At 44.8% G+C, this 24,230-nt stretch overlaps 1 protein-coding gene and 1 long non-coding RNA gene across 7 annotated transcripts in view; one reads left to right on the top strand and one right to left on the bottom strand.

The window, feature by feature from the left end:
- The window catches only part of LOC115085754, a 1,125,639-nt gene that overhangs the window by 76,753 nt on the left and 1,024,656 nt on the right, over positions 1-24,230 (bottom strand). For all 6 annotated transcript variants that reach the window (XM_029592129.1, XM_029592132.1, XM_029592131.1 and 3 more), the window contains one exon: positions 2,174-2,246. In XM_029592129.1, the coding sequence (XP_029447989.1) occupies positions 2,174-2,246 (73 nt within the window). The remainder of the gene's footprint in view (positions 1-2,173; positions 2,247-24,230) is intronic.
- The window catches only part of LOC115085755, a 60,484-nt gene that overhangs the window by 14,267 nt on the left and 21,987 nt on the right, over positions 1-24,230 (top strand). The gene's annotated exons all lie outside the window — the stretch shown is intronic.

The raw sequence follows: 24,230 nt of genomic DNA on the forward strand, positions 1-24,230 counted from the left end.
CTGCTCTGTGGGTAGGTTTGTTTATGATCTGCTTGAAGCCTATGGCCGACATGGCGGTTAGGAAAGATTCGCAATTGGTTGAGAGAATGGGGTCGTCGACGTGTAAGTTAAAATCTCCCAATATTATGGCGGGATGCTCCAGATTTAGGTAAGTTGTTAATTCTAGTATGGGTGATGCATCGGATTCCAGAAGGCCTGGGGGAGCATAGATTAGAAGGATTTGCAGACTGTCAGATTTGAATAGGCCTGTTTCTATTTTTGAAGGTGAGTTGATTGGGAATTGAGTAATTTTTAGCTCTTTTTTGGCTGCTAGGAGGATACCTCCACCCCTTTTTTTCTTTCTAGGGATAGAGAAGATATCGTAGATTTGAATTGGAAGTTGGTTTATTAGTGCGGTGTCCGTGTGTTTAAGCCATGTTTCAGTTATGGCGCAGAAGTCAGGATTTTTGTCCAAGAGAACGTCATTGAGTATTAGTGTTTTCTTGGAGAGCGATTGTGCGTTGAATAGTATCAAAGAAAAAAGAGCTAGGCCTAAAGTTTGGGTAAACAGGGAGAAAGGTCCTGTGCTGGAGGATTGGAATTGGGAGGCCCATGGGCATTGTGGTCAGATTGTAACTGGTGGGCTGTATTGTAGTAGAGTACTAAGTCTTGATTTCTTGAGAGATGTGTGGGGTGAGAGCAGGATGGGTTTGATGATAGTTTGAAGACTGGTAGTGTTGTAGAGTTGTAGAATGGTTTGATAGTAGCGTGTGATTGGAATAGTGGCTTCTGTATGAGGTTTAGGTGCGTGGCTGCTGGATGAAGGTTGGATGAGAGGCTGCTGGATGAAGATTGGATGAGAGGCTGCTGGATGAAGATTGGAAGAGTGGCTGCTGGATGAGGATTGGATGAATGGATTGCTGGGAGAAGGTTAGGTGAGTGTCTGCTGGAAGAAGAATTAGTAGCATGGACTGTATTTAATGTTTGGGTATTTGCCAGGTTCTTGTAGCCTGGATTGGCCACTGTTGGAAACAGGATGCTGGGCTTGATGGACCCTTGGTCTGACCCAGTATACTAAGGCTAAAGGCTGGGTAACTTTAGACCTGCTGTAAACCACATCTCATGATAGCAGAATAGTTAATTTTCCTAACTTCAAATTTCGGAGTTAGCTGGTTAGGTTATTTGGTTAACTCATCCCTGCCTTAGAATGCCCCCAAAAGGCACTTTACTTATCCAGCTAAAGTTAGCCAGAAAAGTACCGGGGGATATTAAAACTTGCCATTTAGCCGGATAACTTGTGAGTTATCCAGAATTTAAGAGTGCCTGGGACAGATATTGAGGGCAGTGGAAAATCAGTATTGAGAGATTAGGTAAAATAATCAGGGGACCTTACATAGTTTGAATATGTGAATTAGAAGAACATTTCTATATAAAGAAGCTTATTGGATTTTGGACTGATCTTTTGGCAATATATACTCTCATATTGTTTTTTAATTTGGTTTGCATATAGTGTGTGCGGTTTTTGTTTTTTTTTAACTTATCCAACTTTATTTCTACTCTTTGGTTTGCTAATTTTCTCTAGCACATCTTCCAGATTTCATTTCAGAGCTAGGGTATGCCAGGAACCATAAGTTTCCTGACCTACCTCTGCTGGTCCAGTCTCTACAAGCTGCTCTGTATCCAGGACTAAACATGGCATGGACTCGGAAACTACAGTCTTGTACACATCTGGCTTTCTAGTTGGCTGGGTGGGAAGTATTGCTTTATTAAGAATGTAAAAAGAATATAATTTATATTTGCATAAGAAAATAAGGCAGTGCAATAAAGGTGGTTTACATTATTTATACACCTTGCGGCACAAATATATTGTAGCTATTATGTTTCTTAGGTTTACACAGACTGGGGGCAAATGGTTCTCGTTCATTATTTTATGAACAGTATGAATTTACTACAAAAGAGGTTCAACTATGCTGACTCTAACCATCTGAAACAGGTCAGAGTCCAGTTTCCAGCCACAATGGAAATCTTGCCATGCATAACTGTTTTATCAAACCCATTATGGTGTTTAAAGTAGTTGCAAAAACTGTATTTAACAACATACATGAAACTCAAGAAGGCCAACATGCACACTGTGATCCTGATGGGTTGTATGAAATGTTAAAGAACATCCATTAAAGCTAAGAGCAATACATACCTATCGTGTCTCCTTGTTCATATACCATGGATGCCAAGTCTTTAATAATCTGGTTGACATCAAGCATATCGCCCTGAAAGAAAAGATACCCCAGCATCAATACTCAAAGTGTACTGATCTGTAAAACCTACTGGGAAAGTGATATGTTTATGTTGCCATCTGTAATATAGTCAGAATAAGTCAACCTTTTCAATGCAGGAGTTCTCTTGGGCTAACACACCAAAAGACATAGACTGAAAAATCAGTGGCTCCTGCTGAAATTCCAATCTCTTATTTATGTATCTGGTCTCGGTTCTTCCAAGTTCCAAAAATATTTTGAGGTCTATATTCAGTGCCGTTTGTCTGGTTAAGTTCAGAATATCCCAGCAAAGTTAGCCTGATAAATTTATCTGGCTAAATTTGTTAGCCGCCAACATCTGAACATGGACTTCTGGATGTTCATGGCTTTCTTAAATTTATCAAGTATGGTCTGTGCCACTTTTACAGATTTATCAGCTATGAATATTCTCCAAAGTTAGGAGCCAGGGACGACATTGCATTCATTCAACCCATGCTTCCGCCAGCACCCATATACTCCCTACTATATGTGCATCACTATAAATGGAAGGTATCTTGTAACCGCAGGCTCCTAAAGATGGAAATTTGAGACTTGAACACTTACAAATATTCTCTATCCTCAGAAACCTTCATGGCGGTGGTGGCTGGTGTTAAGGAAGAAATAGGGTCATGAAATATGCTTGTGTGTGTGTGCCCTTTTTTTTTTTCTCCCTTAGAGAAGAAGAAACACCTGATTTGCTCTTTGCATGCCTGATGGGGAGGGCCCTAGTGAGGGATGAGTTCCCTTCTCCAGTAGCAACCTCACTGCAAACAGACCCTCAGGTGCCACTACATCGGCTCTTCTGCGCTCAAACATTTATTGTGAAGGCATGGTTAAGCTGCAGTGCAGAAGGGAGGAAACCCAGCTAGAGGAGCACAAGACCCAAAGGCGTGGTTACCCGACTTTTCTCAGCAGAGTGGAGCTGATCTCATGCTGTCTCTCTGCTGGTTTAGGGCTCAGATAAGAGGAGGTAGGATGATGTCTCTGTTGCCATTGAGCCAGAGAGGTACAACTAGTTTAGAGCTGCAATTTCTCTCTCAATATATATACATACACATACATACAAAGATTAGAGGGGAAGGTGGGAGGCAGAAAGTAAAAGAGAAAGGAGGTGATGGAGGGAGGGAAACCCTACTTTATCACTTCATTTATTTTGCTGCCTTTGCTTCATGATCTCACCCTTCATTTCAGGATGAGTCAAAATTGTGCATTTCTTACAGGAAATCCTGACTTTGTCACTGGATATTGCACTTCTCTGGCCATCCCTGCTTGTCTCTCCTCCCCCTCATGAACCCTGTACTCAAACCTTTTCCTCCTATGTCATAATTCAATGAAGAACAATTTCTTCTGATTTCTCTATCATCTGCGACATCTTCTACCTACCCACTCATCTCAGAACTCTGGCTCATTCAATTTAATAAGACAGTTAAAATTCATTAATTTCCTAAAATAATACTTTCTACAGTTCCATCTCTGTAAAAAAATAAAATAAAATAAGAGAGAGATTCGAGACATTCTGTCTTTCAGTAAGTAGCAGATAACGGCATCAGGGTTGGTCTTCAAGCATAGCCCTGAGGTAAAACATGAATCTGTCAACTGAAAGCTCTTAAGAGAATAATTCAGTGAAAGGAGGAGAAGATTCAGTCTCACAGAGAACTGCAGTAGATTAAGAAATGTTTCATTAAGGGCCTATAGCATTGCAACAGCAAGCAAACTGGTCCAATTAGATGGGCCTTATGGTCCTTATCTGCTGTCATATTTCTGTTTCTATGATTAAAATAACACAGTAGATATCAGCAGATAAGGCCTGATTGGCCTATCTAGTCTCCCTTGCTATTCCCATCTGTATGCTCTAACTGAGGTTATAGCCCACTTCTCTGCTGTATAAGCTTTACTACTTGCAGGATCACTCATCAATCAAGCCAGTCATCTTCTATCTGGTCCCTCTACCATTCTAGACCGATGAAAATACAGTTTCCCATATTTCATCAGCATCCTATGCCCTCTTTTCTTTTCCCAACCTCACAACCCTGTTCTTGCCACCTGCCCTATAAATCTGGGCCAGACTAGCTTAAATTCTGTAATGATTCTAACTTTCACCACCTCTGGTAATAAGGTATTCCTGACAATTACCAGCTTCTCATTACAAAATATGTTATATTTCTTTTGAGCTTTTCTCCCTACTTAATACCATGATCCCTTGTCCTTTAGATTCTATAATAAACTGTAGTTTTCCTTTTTTTTAATACTCTTTTTATTAGCATTTAGTCAATGCAGAAGAAAAAAAAGAAAAAAACCCATTCCATTATTCATGGACATATAGAAAACAAAGGAGCAAATACAAAGCAAACGTATTTTACAATATTAACCCAAGTCCACATTTAGAGGGAACAATTAAATTATTATTAAATAAAGCAAATAGCCATCCAAGCAATGCAAAACATATGCATTAACCCGACTACCACATTAAGCATTTGCCTCAACTTTGTCTAAAAGAAAAGTTTCCAAATGTGATGGGTCCAGGAAAATAAATTGAATACCCTGATAAATGACAATGCATTTACAGGGAAATTTAAGAACATAGGTCGCACCCAATGAGAGTACTTTTGGCTTAAGTTGTAAAAAAAAAAAGAGTTCTTCTCAACTGAGTCTCCTTTGCGACATCAGGAAATATTAATACCTTTTGACCACAAAACACTGAATTCTTATTTCTTAAATAACTTCTCAAAATTAACTCCTTTTCTGACTCCAGAGTACAGGAAATTACCAGTGTTGCCCTAGTGGAAATTAAATCTTGTGAGTCTTGAAGAAATCCAGTAAAGGTCTAAACTTCCAGATGTAACCAAGGCATCGAGTGCACGTTCTCCATCTGCAAAACATTTTTTCAACTCAGGTACATAAAAGCAATGGGAAAGCTGAATCTCTTTCCCAGATTCAAATTGCAATGTCTCATGAAAATATTTTTAAGTAACTCCTTAGTAGATATTAATCTCGGTTTTGGAAAATTCAACAATCTGAAATTTTTTTATCTCAAACAGTTTTCCATAATCTCTAACTTATAATATAGAGATATAGTATCTTTCACATTTACTGCTGCTGAGGTTTGTAAATTAGTAACCTTACTAGGTAACAAGGAAATTTGAGATTCAACTTGTTTCAATTTAGACTCTAAGTCAGACAATTTCTCCACAGTTCCAGCAGAAAAATCACATAGTTGTTTGACCATCTGGACCAGAGAGGTCTCGGTTCTCATGACAATCCTCCATATGTCTCTGAGCATGATCTCGGTTGGCTCAGAATCAATCTCGCCAACACCCAATATGCCTAGGTCACATGGATGGGACACTGCCACTGGGACCAAGGCTCTGACTCCAATAGGGTCATTGTCACTGGTGGATGGTAACAGACCAGCTTGTGGCTCACTCATAGGAACAGGAGAGGAGCTAAAAACTGGTTGTCCTCCGTGGGCTCCTAACATGCCCACATTAGATTCCCCAGGGACTATGTCAGTCATAAGAGTCCTCTCACTGCTCTTGAGGGTGAGGTATAGTCAGGGGGTTACGATCTACAGGGCTGAGAGAAAAATCCCAAAATACCACCCCCCACCCCCCACCCACTAAAGATTACTTACCAGAGGGGTATTCAGGTGGAGAAGATGATTATCCATAGGTCTTCTCGTTAGCTGTGGAGTAACTGGAGAAGGAAAAACCTTCTCTTTTCTCTTCCTTCCCATGGCACTGAAGATCCAAAGAAAGAAAAAATGGTACAAGGGGCGTGCCCCTTTTGCATACAATTTAGGCGCACCGCTGGGAGGTCCCTCTCATCCTAAGTGTGAATGTCGATATCAGCGCCTCTCCCAGCAGCTGGCTTCCCCCACAACAAGGGCAGTGATGGAACTCGGGGCCGGAGGAAGTGCGGGTAGTGGAAAGCAAGTCCCCCAAACTATAGTTTTCTCTACTAGAGAGAAGCCTGATCAACATCTGAATATTTCTATCATATCTCCCCTTTTAACTTCCTTCATCCAGCAAGAACACTGAGTGCCGTAAGTCTCACTGTGAAAGATTTGTGTTACAGAACTTGTATCATTTTAGTTGCCCTTCTCTGAACTGCTTCGATGCTCTCAATATTCTTACTAAAGCACAACCTGTAGAAATACACACAGAGGTCAATATTCAAGGCCATTTAGCTGGATAACTCACAAGTTATCATACTAAATGGCGAGTTTAAATATCTCCAGTACTTATCAGACTAACTTTTAGCTGAATAAGTCATTATCTGGCTAAAGCAAATGTTGCTTACCTGATGTAACAGGTGTTCTCACAGGACAGCAGGATGTTAGTCCTCACAAATGGGTGACATCGAGGATGGAGCCCACCACGGAAAACTTCTGTCAAAGTTTAAACAGAACTTTGACTGGCCCCTACTGGGCATGCCCAGCAAGGCACTGACCCTGCAGCCAGCAGGGGTCTCCCTTCAGTCTGATTTTCAAAGCTACAGGCAGTGCCTAGAAAGTAAAAATAAAACGAACCCAACACCGCGGGGAGGCGGGCGGGTTTCGTGAGGACTAACATCCTGCTGTCCTGTGAGAACACCTGTTACATCAGGTAAGCAACATTTGCTTTCTCACAGGACAAGCAGGATGGTTGTCCTCACAAATTTATTTATTTATTTATTTATGGTTTTTATATACCGGAGCTCCTGTATACAATACATATCGCTCCGGTTCACAGAGAACAGTAATAATTACTGCCGGGTGGCAGTTTACATGGAACAGTTTACAAGGAACAGTTTACAAGGAACAGTTAACATGGCCATTTACATGGAACAAATCAGAATACTCGATCTAAGTAATAAGAAGACAGGAACTAATTAGTCTCAACTTTAAACATATAAATAAGGCAATTTATAATCTTGGATAAATAAGGCAGTACATTAGAACCAAAGGGCAGGGGTTGTTATATCTTCTAGTTCTTAGCTCTCTGGGAATGCTTGCAGGAAGAGCCAAGTCTTTAGTTTCGCCTTAAAAGTAGTGTGGCACGGCTCAAGGCGGAGGTCTGGTGGTAGGGAATTCCAGAGGGACGGGCCCGCAGTTGATAGAGCGCGTTTTCTTAGGGAGGATTTTGCGGGCTGGGTAATCATTCTATTTTGATATGCTCTTCTAGTCGGCTTATCTGAAGTATGTAGTTGCAGTTTGAAGGTTAAGTTGAGTGGGGATAAGCTGTGAAGTGCCTTATGCATCATCATGCTGCTTTTGAACTGTATTCCGTATTTAATGGGGAGCCAGTGGAGGTGCTGGAGGATCGGGGTGATGTGGTCTTTTTTTTTGGCGTTGGTGAGTATTCTTGCTGTGGAGTTTAGTACCATCTGGAGGGGTTTGGTGGAGCAGGCGGGGAGTCCCAGCAAAAGAGAGTTGCAATAGTCCAGTTTCGGGAGAATGATGGCTTGGAGTACTGTGCGGAAATCTCTGTAGCGTAGAAGTGGCTTTAGTTTCTTTAAAACTTGTAATTTAAAGAAGCATTCTTTGGTGGTGTTGTTGATGAAATTATTGAGGCTGAATCTGTCGTCTAGTATTACACCCAGATCTCTGACTTGCGGTGAGGTGGTGTATCCTAAGGTGACTGGAGAGTTGCTTGTGGTCAGCAGGGTAGATTTTTCCGGTGCTATTATCAGGATTTCCGTTTTGTTAGTATTCAGAACCAGGTTGAGGCTGGTCAGAAGCTCTTTTATGGTGGAGAGGCATTTATTCCAATAGGACATGGTCTTGTGTAAGGTGTCCGTTATGGGGATGATGATTTGAATGTCATCCGCGTATATGAAATGGTTAAGCTTGAGGTTGGTGAGCAGGTGACAGAGTGGGAGAAGATATATGTTGAAAAGGGTGGGGGAGAGTGAGGATCCCTGTGGTACCCCCATTTTGGCTTGTATGGGATGAGATTCCTTGTTATTTATTTTTACTCTGTATGTTCTGTTCTCCAGGAAGGATTTAAACCAATTGAACGCTGCTCCTGTGATGCCGATCTCTGTGAGTCGTTGTAGTAAGCTGGTGTGATTCACGGTGTCGAATGCTGCTGACAGATCTAGGAGTGCGAGAAGGCAAGGATGGCCTTTTTCAAGATTGAAGATAATGGTGTCAGCTAGAGTAGCTAATAGTAATTCGGTGTTCTTTTTCTTCCGGAATCCAAATTGGTTATTGGAGAGGATATTGTTGTCATCTAGGAATTCAGAAAGTTGTCGGTTAACCACTTTCTCCATAATTTTGGCTAACATAGGAAGGTTTGCTATGGGTGAGTACCGAGCTGAGGATGTCCCGACTTGCACCAAATGTACCCAACGGTGTGCAGCAGGCACAACAACTGAGGAAAAATTTGGGAAAGGGCATCCGCACCCTACCGGGAAGGTGGAAGGGTGTTGGTACATCAAGTTGGAAAAAGGTTACGCAAGACAGACTGGCCGAAGATGGAGTCCTGTCTTCCAGCCTTGTCCAAACAATAATGGGCTGCAAAGGTATGGAGAGAACTCCAGGTTGCAGCTTTGCAGATGTCAGGAAGCGGCACCGATCGAAGGTGTGCCACTGACGTCGCCATGGCCCTCACAGAGTGTGCTTTAACACGGTCTTGAAAAGGAATGCCAGCTTGCTCATAGCAAAAAGAAATGCAGTCCGCCAACCAGGAAGAAAGAGCCTGCTTACCCACAGGTTGTCCCAACTTATTAGGATGGAAAGAGACGAATAATTGAGTGCTCTTCCTGTGGGAAACTGTACGGTCTAGGTAAAAAGCTAGAGCCCGTTTACAGTCTAGGGTATGCAGGGTCTGCTCTCCAGAGTTGGAGTGGGGCCTGGGAAAAAAGATAGGTAGTATGATGGATTGATTGATATGAAACTCAGAAACTACCTTAGGTAAAAATTTAGGGTGAGTGCGGAGTACCGCGCGGTCCTGCAGGAGCTTAGTGTAAGGCGGATAGGTAACTAGGGCCTGTAATTCACTAACCCTGCGAGCTGAAGTAATAGCCAAAAGGAATAACACTTTCCAAGTGAGATATTTAAAGTCACAGGAGTGCAGAGGTTCGAAAGGAGGTTTCATAAGACGACCAAGAACCAGGTTAAGGTCCCAGGATGGGGCCGGAGGACACAAGGGCGGCTTTAGATGGAGCAAGCCCTTAAGAAAGCGTGTTACTAGGGGTTGTACTGAAATAGGATTACCCCCAATACCCTTATGGAAGGCGGCTACCGCACTGACATGCATTCTGATAGAAGAGGTTTTAAGACCTGATTCAGAGAGATGCCATAAATAGTCCAAGAATTTGGAGATTGGACAGGAAAGGGGATCAAGGGACTGAGAAGTGCACCATGATGTGTACCTTTTCCATTTGTATGAGTAAGACTTTCTTGTGGAAGGCTTTCGTGAAGCTATCAGGACCCGAGAAACGGAATCTGAAAGGTTGAAAGGCTGAAGGACTAACCTTTCAACATCCATGCCGTCAGGGACAAGACTTGGAGGTTGGGATGGAGGAGGCATCCGTCGTTTTGAGTGAGCAGATGCGGGTCCTTTCCCAGAGGAATGTGCCTGCGGATGGAGAGATCCTGGAGTATTGGAAACCATACTTGGCGTGGCCAGTAAGGTGCTATCAGGATCATGGTTCCTCCGTCCTGGCGTAGCTTCACGAGAGTCTTTGACACAAGAGGGAGTGGAGGGAATGCATAGAGCAGACCGGTTGTCCACTTGAGGGAGAAAGCATCCCTCGGCCGAGAGTGCTGGCTCCGAATGAGAGAGCAGTAATCGTCCACTTTGTGGTTCTGAGGGGACGCAAAGAGGTCTATGCGAGGAGAACCCCACTTGTGAAACAGAGAGGTCGCTACCAGAGGATCGAGTGACCACTCGTGTGGTTGGAAGACACGGCTCAGCTGGTCTGCCAATACATTGTCTACTCCCGGCAGGTAAGTGGCCCTGAGGTACATGGAGTGGGAGAGGGCTTCCGCCCAGATCTGCGCAGCTTCCTGACACAGAAGGAAGGAGCCTGTGCCTCCCTGCTTGTTTATGTACCACATGGCCACTTGGTTGTCCGTCTGGATTAAGATTATCTGATGAAAGAGATGATCTTTGAAAGTGCGGAGCGCATAGCGGATTGCTCGAAGTTCCAGGAAATTGATCTGGTGTTCGGCTTCCTCTTTGGACCATAACCCTTGGGTTTGAAAGTCGTCCACATGGGCTCCCCAACCGATGTGAGAAGCGTCGGTGGTTAGGATTACTTGCGGATCCGGTGGAAGAAAGGGTAAGCCCTGAAGGAGGTTGACCTGAGTCGTCCACCAGGTTAAGGATAGGCGCAGCGCTTGTGTGACTGTGACTATGGAGGACAGAGGCTGAAAAGCTTGAATCCATTGGTGTCGTAGAGTCCATTGTGTTACTCTCATGGCTAGTCGGGTCATGGGAGTGACTTGAACCGAGGATGCCATGTGCCCTAGGAGAATGAGGAACTGGCGAGCCGTGGCAGTGTTCTGAGACTGGAGCTGGCGAGCCAGGGACATTAGGGTGTGGACCCTCTGAAGAGGAAGGTAAGCCTTTGCCTGTAAGGTGTCCAAGTCTGCCCCAATGAAGGATAAGGTTTGAGACGGGACTAAGCAAGATTTCTCGTAATTGACAAGAAACCCTAAGGAAAGGAGTGTTTGAATTGTCAATTTTAGGGAGGATTGAGCTATCTGTTGGGTGGAGGCCCTGATTAGCCAATCGTCCAGGTATGGGTAGACGTGGACACCTTCCTTCCTTAGGAATGCTGCTACCACTACGAGACATTTGGTAAAGACTCGTGGGGCAGAAGCTAGACCGAAAGGTAGGACACGGTATTGATAATGGTCGTGGCCTACTAGAAACCGCAGATATTTGCGATGGGATTGTGTCATCGCAATGTGGGTATAAGCGTCCTTGAGGTCGAGAGAGCACAGCCAATCCCCTCTTTGTAGCAGAGGGAGCAGCGCGCCTAGGGTTACCATTTTGAACTTCTCTTTTTGAAGGTATTTGTTGAGGGCTCGAAGGTCCAAAATGGGACGTAGTCCCCCTGATTTCTTTGGTATTAGGAAGTATCTGGAATAGAATCCCTTGCCTCGTTGAGAGGGAGGAACGGGTTCTATAGCATTTGATTGCAGAAGAAGGGATACTTCCTGTTGTAATTGAGCCAAATGGGTGGATAGACTCCACGCTTGAAGAGGCGGGGAGTCTGCCGGAAGAGATATGAAGTTGAGGTGGTAACCCTGTGCGATAATTGTTAGCACCCACTGATCTGAGGTGATCTGTAACCAAGGTTGTAGAAAATGGTACAGTCGACCTCCTACAGGGATGTCCGGAAGAGGGGTTTGGCATGTGTTCCCTACAGGGGAGTCAAAGGCCAGCCGCAGGCCCAGGAGGAGGGGCTACAGTAGGCCTTTGTTTCCTAGGCTGACGCGGCTGAGGCCTAGTAGAGGATCGAGCTGGACGAGGCCTGGCCGATGGAGGGTAATAACGGCGTGGTCGAAAGAATGACTTCTTAGAGTCTTTCTTTTGCGGTTGCTTGGAGGTCAGCTCAGGTGGGACAGATGAGAGTTGTTTCAACGTCTCATGGTGGTCTTTTAACTCCGCCACAATCTGCTGAATTTGCTCTCCAAACAAATTATCGCCTAAGCAGGGTAAATCAGCAAGACGATCCTGAACCTCTGGGCGAAGGTTGGATGATTTTAACCAAGCCCAACGTCTGGCTGAGATGGCTGTGGCTGAAACTTTTGTGGAAGCATCGAATATGTCGTAGGCAGTCCTAATCTCGTGCTTCCCTGCCTCAAATCCCTTGTGAAGAAGGGCTTGAAGCTGCGGTTGGTATTGGTCTGGCAACGTGTCAGCATAGTCTTGCATCTGCTTAAGGATGGCTCTGTTGTACTGAGTCATGTAAAGTTGATATGAAGCTATGCGTGAAATCAACATAGCTCCATGATAGACTTTCCGTCCAACACTATCTAGGAACTTGTTGTCCCTGGTAGGTGGGGTAGAAGAGTGTGGCTTAAGACGCTTGGCCTTCTTCTGCGCGGACTCAACCACAACAGAGCGATGATCCAGTTGAGGTTTTTGGAAACCTGGTGCTGACTGGACAAGGTAGGTGGAGTCAGCTTTTTTGTTAACTGGGGACACTGATGAAGGAGATTCCCAGTTTTTCTTGAGCAGATCCAAAAACACCTGGTGTATAGGGATGGAAGCGATGATTTTTGGAGCATCCAGAAATTGAAGGAGTTCCATCATCTGGTGTCTGTCATCAGCTTCAGATTGTAGTTGAAAGGGTACAACTTCTGACATCTCTTTCACAAAATTAATGAAAGATAGATCCTCAGGAGGAGATCTTTTTCTACTCTCTGTAGGAGATGGTGGCGAAGGCAAATCTGTGTCAGAAGATGTATCATCATCATCACCCCAGGTATCGTAGGGATCAAGTGGGGCTTGTAGCCCTGATGGACCTGGCTGAGGCTCTGAAGGCATCGATGGAAACCGAGGTGGAATCGGTGCCGTAGGTGGAACCAGAAATGGCATCGATGGCTTCGGTGCTGCCGATGGAATCGGTGCCTGGCGTGGAATGGATGGAACCGAAGGATATATCGGTGGAGATATACCAGAAGGCACCGATGGAACCACCCCGGAAGGGGGAATCCGGAACGGTGTTTCTCCTGCCGATGAAAATCCAGTCGGAGACGGTGGTGTTGTCGATGGTACTGGAATCACCGATGGAAGGGCCGTCATGAGCGCCTCCATGCGGCTCAGTAGCGGTGCTAGCGCTTGTATCAACGGCTCGGTGGTCGGTTCCCTCCTCGGTGGCGAAGCCGGTGCCGGTGTCGGTGTCGGGGGCGGCACTGGAACCGGTGCCGGAGACGGTGCCGATGGAGGTTGCAATTTCTTCATCGCTTTCTCGATGGCCTCCTGGACCAGCTGGTCCAGTTCTGCCCGGAGACCAGGGGTAACCATACCCGGCTCGACGGGAGAGGGAGGCTGAGGCAGGGCCGGAGGGACCACCGTAACCGGTGGGATCACGGCCCCCGCACCCCGGGAGGGTGAGGGTTTCCTCGATGCCGGCGAACGAGACGTGGAGGGTGTCCGGTCTGTTCGCGGCTTCTTTGTCGGTGGCTCGGCTTGAGCAGAGGTCGATGGCTGTGGATCCTCGACAGGCCGAGACTTGTGCCGTCGATGGCGGTGCTTTTCCTTCCGATCCCCTCGCCCATCCGGGGAAGGGACGGGAGTCGACGGCCGAGAAGCGATCGATGGCGGACGGTCACCGGAGGGTTGACGATGATGGTACAACTTCGACGGTGCCGGTTCCGATGACGTCGATGCTATCGATGGCGTTGGGGTTGGTGCATGGAAGAGGAGTCCCATCTTCTCCATCCTGGCTTTGCGACCCTTGGGTGTCATTAAGGCACATTTGGTGCAAGTCAGGACATCATGCTCACTACCCAAACACATTACACAAACCCTGTGGGGGTCTGTGATGGACATAGTCCGGGTACAATCCGGACAACGGCGGAACCCCGTTGCCATGGCCTGAAGCCAAAATTTAGGCTGGGGATCGGTAAGTGCCAATAGGCCTCAAGGGCCAAAATCGACGGTAGTCGATGGAAAAAGGCAAAAAACTTACCGGGTTCCGTAAGATGACTAAAAATTTGTCGAAGGGAGACCCCTGAGGGGCAAATTTTCTTAGGAAATTAACTTCCAAATTCCTGTCAGGAACGTGGTTAGAGAGCTCCTTTCACCGCGTGGCAACTGCTGCGCGGAAAAAAGAAGACTGAAGGGAGACCCCTGCTGGCTGCAGGGTCAGTGCCTTGCTGGGCATGCCCAGTAGGGGCCAGTCAAAGTTCTGTTTAAACTTTGACAGAAGTTTTCCGTGGTGGGCTCCATCCTCGATGTCACCCATTTGTGAGGACAACCATCCTGCTTGTCCTGTGAGAAAAGTTAGATAAGTCATTTTCTTGCTACAAGTTAGCTAAATAACAGCTCGATACAGTAAAGTTCAGTTGAAGATTTCTCGTCTGTAACGAGCTCGCTGCACACAATTCGGACGCGTAAGGCAAACCAGCGATACAGTCTCCAGTTTTGCGCGTCCGTAGCGCTTCTTAAAACAGACGCGTAACCCTTCCCGCACCCGGCATGTAAATGAACGAATTAGCTGTATAATGAAGGAATTAGCTATTCCCCTCCGATACCGTAACGGGCACTCAGGTTCTCTCATTAGTAACGCACTGTTTTGCCGCGGCCGTAACGTGTTAGTTTACCGCCTCCCCCTAGTAGGAGTTAGGACTGTGAGTCTAGTAACAAATCCATCGACACCGCTTAAGACACTCAAAAACAATAAAACACAATTTAAAAAAAAGCGATACAGAGATGATCGAGAAAATGTAATGATGTGGGACACATAAAACCTGTCAGAAGAAAAAATAAAAATTTTTAAATACCTGTCGGAGGGCCGCGTGGGTACAGGCGGCGGCGGGAGCTGGGTGGTCGCGTGTTAAATCTAGGCCGCGGGCGGGTGGGCGCCTGTTCCAGGCGGCGGCGGCAGCGGCGGCGGGGGGACACGCGTTAGTTCGAGACGGGCGGCGGGTGGTCGCGTGTTAAATCTAGGCCGGGTCCGCGTGGGGGCTGCCTCCGGCAGCCCCCACCGGCAGTGAATGAATGCACGCCTGTGCAACCCCTGCGATTCAGCGCTCATGGCGTGACGTCACGGCATGTGACTGCCTTGAGCGCCGAATCGCAGGGGTCGCACAGGCGCACATTCATTCATTCATTCATCCAGGCGGAGGAGCCGGCTGCTTTCGCCCGCCGGCCGTCTCGAACTAACGCGTGTCCCCCCGCCGCCGCCTGGAACAGGCGCCCACCCGCCCGCGGCCTAGATTTAACACGCGACCACCCGGCTCCCGCCGCCACCGGCCGCCTGGACCCACGCAGCCATCTGAAACTAACGCGCGTCCACCCGCCGCCCGGAACAGGCGCCCACCCGCCCGCGGCCTAGATTTAACACGCGACCACCGGCCCCCCGGATCCCGCCGGCCGCCTGGACCCACGCGGCCCTCCGACAGGTATTTAAAAATTTTGATTTTTACACTTCCTGGTGCCTGTCATTTCAAATGTCATTTCAAAATGTCATTTGAAATGACAGGTACCAGCGCACCCAGGTACCTGTCATTTCAAATGTCATTTCAAAATGTCATTTGAAATGACAGGTACCAGCGCACCCAGGTTACTGTATAGGCGCTGTATTAAGCGCCTATACAGTAAAATGGGTTACGCGGGCATAACCCTTCCCTACCGCTTTAAAGCCGCGGCATGCATTTGCATGCGATTAGAGGAGAGTATCGGGGAGTTAGTGAAGAGAACTGTGCGTGCGGGGAGGAAGGGTGCGCCTGACACTACCTCACTGTTTCTACCTCGACCTTACTGTATCGACCTGTAAGTAAAGGGTATTTTGAGGGCATTCTAAGGTAGAAATAAGTTAGCTGAATAATTAACTCAATATTTGGCATTAGCTAAATAAGGTTTTGGCTATTTCAAGATATGGCTGATAGCAGGTCTAACATTATCTGGCCTAAAAACCACAGTATCTCTGTCTTGTCTGAGTTAAGTTTTAACCAATCCATTCCATCCATAAACTAAATGGTAGAAAAGCATTGATCAAGTAGTTGGACTGCCCTCTTCTAAAAATCTTGCAGAGGTAGCAGGGCCTGGATGTTGTCAGTGCAGACGTAAAAATTGAGGCTGAGAAAAAATATTAAACATTGAAGGGGAGAAATCTGGGGTACTCCAAAGCGAATACTCCAGGGTTTAGAGCAATATCATTGAAAGTGACAGTCTGGGGTCTGACCGATACAGAGGAGGCAAACCAGTTTACTCAGTAAATACCGAAATTGTTGATGCAGTCTGCTGTTTAAGTGCTGTTTAAAGTTCTAATCGCTGCTCTGTGATGGTTAAGCACATTTACTTATCTGTGAACAGGGCTCTCTGTAGACAACAAGATTAAATGCATGAATAACACCACCCAATAGTATCGACATGGAGCCAACACTCAGAGCTCAGTAAACGCTTTGCAGAGCATGAGTGGGAGTTCCTGTGCATGCCCGCTTCGTGAGCCCCTCAGTCTCTTCCAGAGCTTAAGCTGTAGCAAGGTAGTTGACTCTCCAGGGAGAAGGGCAGGTGTTAAGTGTGGCTGATTCATTCTGCTGTCTATGAAGAATGCAACTTGCTTTATCTATAGACAAAAAGGCATGAATCAGCCATTATATGTGGGGAGTCTCAAGCTAAGTGTTGCATTGCAGAATAACTACTGAAACAGGCAACCCGGATCCTACAAGTAGAGAATGGACTATTGGGTGAACAGGCTTCACAAAACTACATGTCCAAAGTACTGTCTCTTTGGGTCATGTTGTCTAGATAGTAGAGGAATGGGAAGGTGTGGCTTGATGACCAAGTAGCAACAGCTGTGCATATGTTTTCAATAGAAATGTTCCTAAAATTAGCTACTGAATTTGCTATGGCTCTCACTTGATAAGCCCCATGTATATTTTTATAGCACTTCTGGACAATGTGCAGTGCTGTAAAGAACTTTAAAGCTAAATGGATACCTGAGGCAATGGGAGATAAAGCAACTTGCCAGAGGTCACAAGAAGCAGGATTTAAACCCTGGCTTCCCTAGTTGTCAGCCAACTGCTCTAGCTACTAAGGCCATTCTTCCTCCCAGCCTTGACCAAGTCTGTAACCAGTAGGACAGCCAGTGCATAACAGTTTGCGATACAGTCCACTAACCAATTAGATAGAGTACGTTGGCAACTGCCTATCCCAATTTGAGATGAAAGAGCACTCAACGTCATCTACTTGGATTTCAGAAAGGCTTTTGATGCTGTCCCGCACAGGAGGCTGGTGAATAAAATGAGAAGCTTAGGAGTGAGTGCCAAGGTAGTGGCCTGGATTGAAAACTGGTTGACAGACAGAAGACAATGTGTGATGATAAATGAAACTTACTCTGAAGAAAGGGCGGTGTTAAGGGGGTGCCGCAAGGATCAATGTTGGGACCGGTCCTGTTCAATATCTATGTGAGCGTCATAGCGGACGGGATAGAAGGTAAGGTTTGTCTGTTTGTGGACGACACTAAGATCTGCAACAGAGTGGACACACCAGAAGGAGTGGAGAGAATGAGATGGGATTTAAAGAAGCTGGAAGAGTGGTCTAAGATATGGCAGCTGAGATTCAATGCCGAGAAGTGCAGAGTCATGCATATGGGGTGTGGAAATCCGGAAGAACTGTATTCGATGGGGGTTGAAGGGCTGTTGTGCACAGAGCAGGAGAGAGACCTTGGGGTGATAGTGTCTAACGATCTGAAGTCGGCGAAACAATGTGACAAGGCGATAGCTAAAGCCAGAAGAATGCTGGGCTGCATAGAGAGAGGAATATCGAGTAAGAAAAGGGAAGTGATGATCCCCTTGTACAGGTCCTTGGTGAGGCCTCACCTGGAGTACTGTGCTCAGTTCTGGAGACCGTATCTCCGAAGAGACATAGACAGGATGGAGGCGGTCCAGAGAAGGGTGACCAAAAAGGTGGATGGTCTTAATCGAATGACTTAAGAGGAGAGATTGAAGAATCTAAATATGTACACCCTGGAGGAAAGGAGGAGCAGAGGTGATATGATACAGACTTTCAGACTTGAAAGGTTTTAATGATCCAAAGATAACGACAAACCTTTTCCGTTGGAAAAAAAATCAGCAGAACCAGGGGTCACGATTTAAAACTCCAGGGAGGAAGACTCAGAACCAATGTCAGGAAGTATTTCTTCACGGAAAGGGTGGTGGATGCCTGGAATGACCTTCCGGAGGAAGAGGTGAAGACCAAAATTGTAAAGGACTTCAAAGGGGCGTGGGATAAACTCTGTGGATCCTTAAAGTCTAGAGGATGTGAATGAAGAGTGGGTGGCTCACGGGAACGATGGCTACTACCTGGTGATAATACCCTTATTCAATAAACATACATATGGTTAATGCGACTCCAACATTGCTCTAAGCTTCAGCGGCAATGAGGAAATGTGGAAAAAAGGATTTGCATTCACAAAAAAGCAGGGAGTAGCTTGCTTGTTACAGCGGTTGCTACCCCAAACCAAATAAACTGATACTTCACTTTCAATGCATATCAGGCATAGCTCTCTGCTTCAACGGCAGGAGAGGAAGTTTGACACTTCACACATATCCAGCATAGCTCTCTGCTTCAACGGCAGGGGAGCAAGACTGATATTTATTTATTTATTTATTTAGAGATTTTTTTTTTTATATACCGCGGCACGTTACAAACATCACCTCGGTTTACAATGAACCATAATTCAGCAACAAGCTTTACAATCAATTGAGAATCAAACAAGCCTATATCTAATAAAGTAAGTAACAAAAACAATAGCATAAGCATATAGTACAAAAGAGTCTAGCCTATGGGGGGGGGGGAACTTTCAATGCATAATCATTGGTCACTTTCAATGCATAGCCAGCATGGCTCTCTGCTTCAACGGCAGGGGGGAATGAAGAAAGGTGGATCTATATTCAGGCAACAATCAACAAGGACTAAATTACAAAGTCTGGATGTAGCTTGCATGGGTGTAGCTTGCTTATTGCGGTGGTTAATACCCCTAACTAATTAAGCTATTTAACTTAGTACTATGCAGTGGGGGGATGGAAGGGAAATAGAATAAAAAAGGTTACTAAGAGCCAAGAGAAACATACGTATGTGAGAGGAAAAAAAAGTGCAAAAGCTTGCTGGGCAGACTGGATGGGCCATTTGGTCGTCTTCTGCCATCATTTCTATGTATCTACTATGTTACTATAAACGATTTATATTCTGTCTATATCCTTTAGGAGGTATGACCTCCAATACTGGAGGTCTCACTACTGATCTTTACATAAGTGTTAATTATTTTTCTACAAATACAACTCGCTGCGTTCCTTTTTTGGCTGTTTGTCATAAATGAAAGTGATTGCACAGGAGTGAAATTTAACACCCATTAGCTCGGTGATTAGAAGCAAGTGCAGCATTTAAAGTGAAGCTTCTGTAAGAATTTAGGCAGAGGACTGATTGATGTTGTGCCGTTAAAGATAGTGCTGTAGTTCCACTGCCTTCCTGTGTGCATCAGCTACCTGAATGGAATTATTCATCACAGATCTCCATTTACATCCATTTCTGACAACTACTTTCCAGTTCTCTATGCTGATATTGGATTTCTTCAAGTTCCTTCTCAAAATGTTCTTGCAACATGGCTCTTTTACCTCCTCTATCGTATTTCCTGCCTTTGGGAGTCAATGGTCAGGCATATGGACAACATGGCCTGCCTCGGTCATCTGCAAACTGTGATAGGCACCTCGACACTGGGCATGCCAGCTCGACTCAATCTTACCACTTCATTTCCAAAAGCTGCTGCACATGGCTCAGTTGCAAGCGTGTAAGTGAATTGATGTATTGCCAGTATAAGATTGTTTCTACAGAATACAGAAATGCAATCAGCATTGCAGTACAGTAGACCTTCATAGTTGCTGAAGTGATGCTGTGCTGATACCAAAGCCATTTCGATAATCTACTAAACACTTTGCATGCTGATTGGAGAAAGGAATGGAACAGGGAAAACACTGGTACATGAAGGCCTCCACATCTGTTTGCTTTTTCCAAGCCTATTGCTTTTCTCCTTCAATTGGGCATTGAGACACTAAACCAAAGGAAAAAGGCGAACGGCTTGGTAAAGGCAAACAAATATAATGCAATAAGCATTGCTGAAAGTAGATAGCAGACCTTGCTATTTTAATCAGGAGAGTGAGGGCACATCTTTCTTACTGATGTTGATTTCTAGATTTCCTTTCAACCCTCCCCCCTCATGAATGGCAGAAAGAGTTTCATAGCTGAGTGATCAAAGCGGTACACTGAGCTGCAATATAATCAGTCCGAAAGTGTTATTCAATTTTGTTCCGTGGCTTGACATTCTTGGATAATTCTCTGTTCTGCATGCGAGTGCACTGCCTCTTTCTGCAGTGAGAAGTTGTGCCTGATGTATCATACCATCATTCAGTTACTCTGAAACACACAACAATCTACATGGCTTTTGTAGTAAGGAGAAAAGAGGAAAAACAAAATGAAAACCACATTTTTTTTTTGTTTTCTTATCAGAACATTTCAGAGTGCCAAAGCTCATCTTGAAATGCTGGGGGGAAGAGGGAGAAAAATTGTAGTTTTACGATGTAATAATGTTTTAAGGTTTTATGGTTTTATTGTTTTTAGTATAACAAAGTTTCTGATATTTTATGATATTAATTTGTCATTAATTTGTCATTGTATACAACTGTATTTTCATGTTAATGTACACCGTTGTGATAGTTTAACGACTGATGTAACGGTATAAGAAAACCAAATAAACTATAAACTATAGTTAAGAGTTCACAATTTTAGAAAATGGGTAATATATTTATTAATCTTATTTTAGATAATTTTGCAGGTACTTTCAAATAGCCCTCATAGTATCAACGTGAACAGTGATATTCAGTATCTGAATATCACTGGTTAGGTGTAAATTCATCTGGGTAAATGTACCCAGCTAACTTTAACTTAAGCAGCAATATTCAAATAATATCGCAGTTTAAGAAGTGCTAGCTGTAAAAAAAAAAAATTAATTAAAATTAAAAAACTGGTGGACAGGCCTTGAGGCCTGATCCCCCAGCACAGCAGAAGCAAGGATGACCCTGCTATGCATTCTGTCCATCCCCCCTCCCATATCTCCAAAATATGACTAACATTACACGTCTAAAGGCCTGAAAAGCATTTGCCCCCCCCCCCCCCCCCCCCAAAAAAATAAAGTCTATAAATAATGGCATTGCAGGTCCTCAGCAGTAAGACGCCCTTTCTCTTCTCCAAACCACACCAAGTCCATCTGGAACCCCCTAAACCCCTTTATCATGGCCAGGAGCTTGGCACTTGTGCCCAGCGTCCATGACATACCAAGTCCATCCCATCTTTACAAGTGGATAACTATGGTTAAAGCATTAAAGATCAAATTCTCTCTTTTATATTACATCCAGTACATTTTATGATGTCAGATGAATGACAGAGGGATCTGAGCAGCCATTATCAATATGAATCCTGTTCAAATTTCAGGTTGTTTGTACAAACTACTGATCTTCAACATTCCATAACGTAAGAAGGAGGAGGAATAGCCTAGTGGTTAGAGCAGTGGACTATGAACCAGGAGACCAGGGTTCTAGCCCTGCTGTCACTCCTTGTGACCTTGGGCAAGTCACTTTACCCTCCATTGCCTCAGGTACAAAAACTTAGATTGCAAGCCCTCTAGGGATAGAGAAATACCTACAGTACCTGAATGTAAACCGGTGTGATATCTCAATTGAGATCAAATGTCAGTATATAAAAAAACAATAAATAAAAAAAATAAGAATATTTTGAACTATGACATCTCTGTAACAGCAACTCTTTCGTTATGAGATCTTCAATCCTTGCCCACTTTTTTTTTTTAGGCCATTCTAAGACTTGTTCTTTTAACTAAACACCAAAGCTGCATCAGTAACAGCAAGCTGGATGGTCCAACGGTGGTTCAATGTGTTGCCGCCTCCTATTCCTCTGATCAGATGTGGCAGCTTGTGCTCGACTGTGTCCAGAAAGGTTTTTGGGGAGTCTGCCATACAGCACACCTTTGGCAGACTGAACATTGAATTTACTGCCTTCAGTTCTTGTCACAGCAGGGATACAGAGTGGAGTATTTTTAAATTTATCTTTTGGCTGGAGTGATGTCATCTTCCTTATTTGGATGGTGTTAGGAACCCCTGACTCATGATTGGTTAAAATTAAGGGGATTTCCCCTTAGATGGATTTATAGTGTATGAATGATATATGAACTGTACAATTTTAATTCATGTGGGTGGGTTCTCAATGGCAGCGGTTCTCAACCGGTGTCGCGGCTCCCGGTGTCCCACTGCCCCGCTTGTGTTTTTCTCCCCAGGGGCGGGGCTGAAGAGTGGAGAGATCTGTGCACCGCCACCGGAGACCAGGCCAGCAGGGCCAAAGAATGAAAAGGTGCTGCGTGCCACCACCGGAGGCCAGGCTTATTGGGCCAAACAATGAGAAGAGGCTCCATGTGAGCTTGTTTGTGTATGTGTGTGTGTGTGGTAGAATGGGTGACTGGTTGCGTGAGTGGCAGCTTTGTGTGTGTGTGTGGTAGAATGGGTGCCTGGGTGCATGAGTGAGAGCTTGCTTGTGTGTGGTACAATCTGTGCATGAGTGGCAGCTTTGTTTGTGTGTGTGTGTGTGAATTAGAATGGATGCCTGGGTGCGTGAGTGGCAGCTTTGTGTGTGTGTGTGGTAGAATGGGTGCATGAGTGGCAGCTTTGTGGTTTGTGGTAGAATGGGAGCAAATGCATTTGTGTGTGATTGAGAACTTGTATGTAAGTGAAGAGCAGTCAATGTCATCTACTTGGATTTCAGCAAAGCTTTTGATATGGTCCCGCACAGGAGGCTTGTGAATAAAATGAGAAGCTTGGGAGTGAGTGCCAAGGTGGTGACCTGGATTGCAAACTGGTTGAAGGGTAGAAGACAATGTGTGATGGTAAATGGAACTTACTCGGAAGAGAGAGCGGTGATGAGCGGAGTGCCGCAAGGGTCGCTGTTGGGACCGGTCCTGTTCAATATCTTCATGAGCGACATCGAAGATGGGATAGAAGGTAAAGTTTGTCTATTTGCTGATGATACTAAGATCTGCAACAGAGTGGACATGCCAGAAGGAGTGGAGAGAATGAGATGGGATTTAAGGAAGCTGGAAGACTGGTCGAAGATATGGCAGCTGAGATTCAATGCCAAGAAGTGCAGAGACATGCATATGGGGTGTGGAAATTCGAAAGAAATGTATTCGATGGGGGTGAAAGGCTGATGTACACGGAGCAGGAGAGAGACCTTGGGGTGTTTGTGCCTAACAATCTGAAGTTGGCGAAACAATGTGACAAGGCGATAGCTAAAGCCAGAAGAATGCTGGGCTGCATAGAGAGAGGAATATCGAGTAAGAAAAGGGAAGTGATTATCCCCTTGTACAGGTCCTTGGTGAGGCCTCACCTGGAGTACTGTGCTCAGTTCTGGAGACCGTATCTCCGAAGGGACAGAGACAGGATGGAGGCGGTCCATAGAAGGGTGACCAAAAAAGTGGATGGTCTTCATCAAATGACTTATGAGGAGAGATTGAAGAACTTAAATATGTATACCCTGGAGGAAAGGATGACATGATACAGACTTTCAGATACTTGAAAGGTTTTATTTATTTATTTAGCATATTTTATATACCGAGGTATAGCAGAGTTGCCTTCACTCCGGTTTACAGTTACAACAACCTGATACATTTAAGGTAGTTTAACAGCAAAACAGTAAACATTGGTCAAGAACAATACCATATAACTGATTAAGATATACATTAAAATATGTAAAAAATCAGAATTCAAATCAAGTAGGGGATATCTGCTGTAGAACAAAATGGGAATGATTCTGGTAGTCAGAAAGAAAGTTAGTCATTGTAGGGAGATTGTGTGTCAGATGGAGGGACACACAAATGGATAAATCTGTCGATTTATCCTTTATAGTCATTGAGAGTTTGGCTGAGTAGCCAGACTTTGAGGTCTTTTTTAAAAGATTTTACGTTTTCTTGAGCAGTCAGGTGATGAGGTAACGAATTCCATAACTTCGGGCCGATGATGGAAATGGCTCTGTTTCTAGTGGAGGACAGTTTAGCATGTGGAAGAGATGGGATCACTAGTTGGAGTTTACTTGTTGTTCTTGTTGTGCGAAGTGATTATGAATATGTATAATGTTATCCAGGGCTGTGTAGTCTGCTTAGTAAATTGCTTTGTGAAGAATTGTGAGAACTTTGAATTCTATTCTTTTCTCTATCGGTAGCCACTGTAAATTGTTG

The sequence above is a fragment of the Rhinatrema bivittatum genome, chromosome 2, assembly GCF_901001135.1.
Source record: "Rhinatrema bivittatum chromosome 2, aRhiBiv1.1, whole genome shotgun sequence".
In the NCBI taxonomy this organism is placed as follows: domain Eukaryota; kingdom Metazoa; phylum Chordata; class Amphibia; order Gymnophiona; family Rhinatrematidae; genus Rhinatrema; species Rhinatrema bivittatum.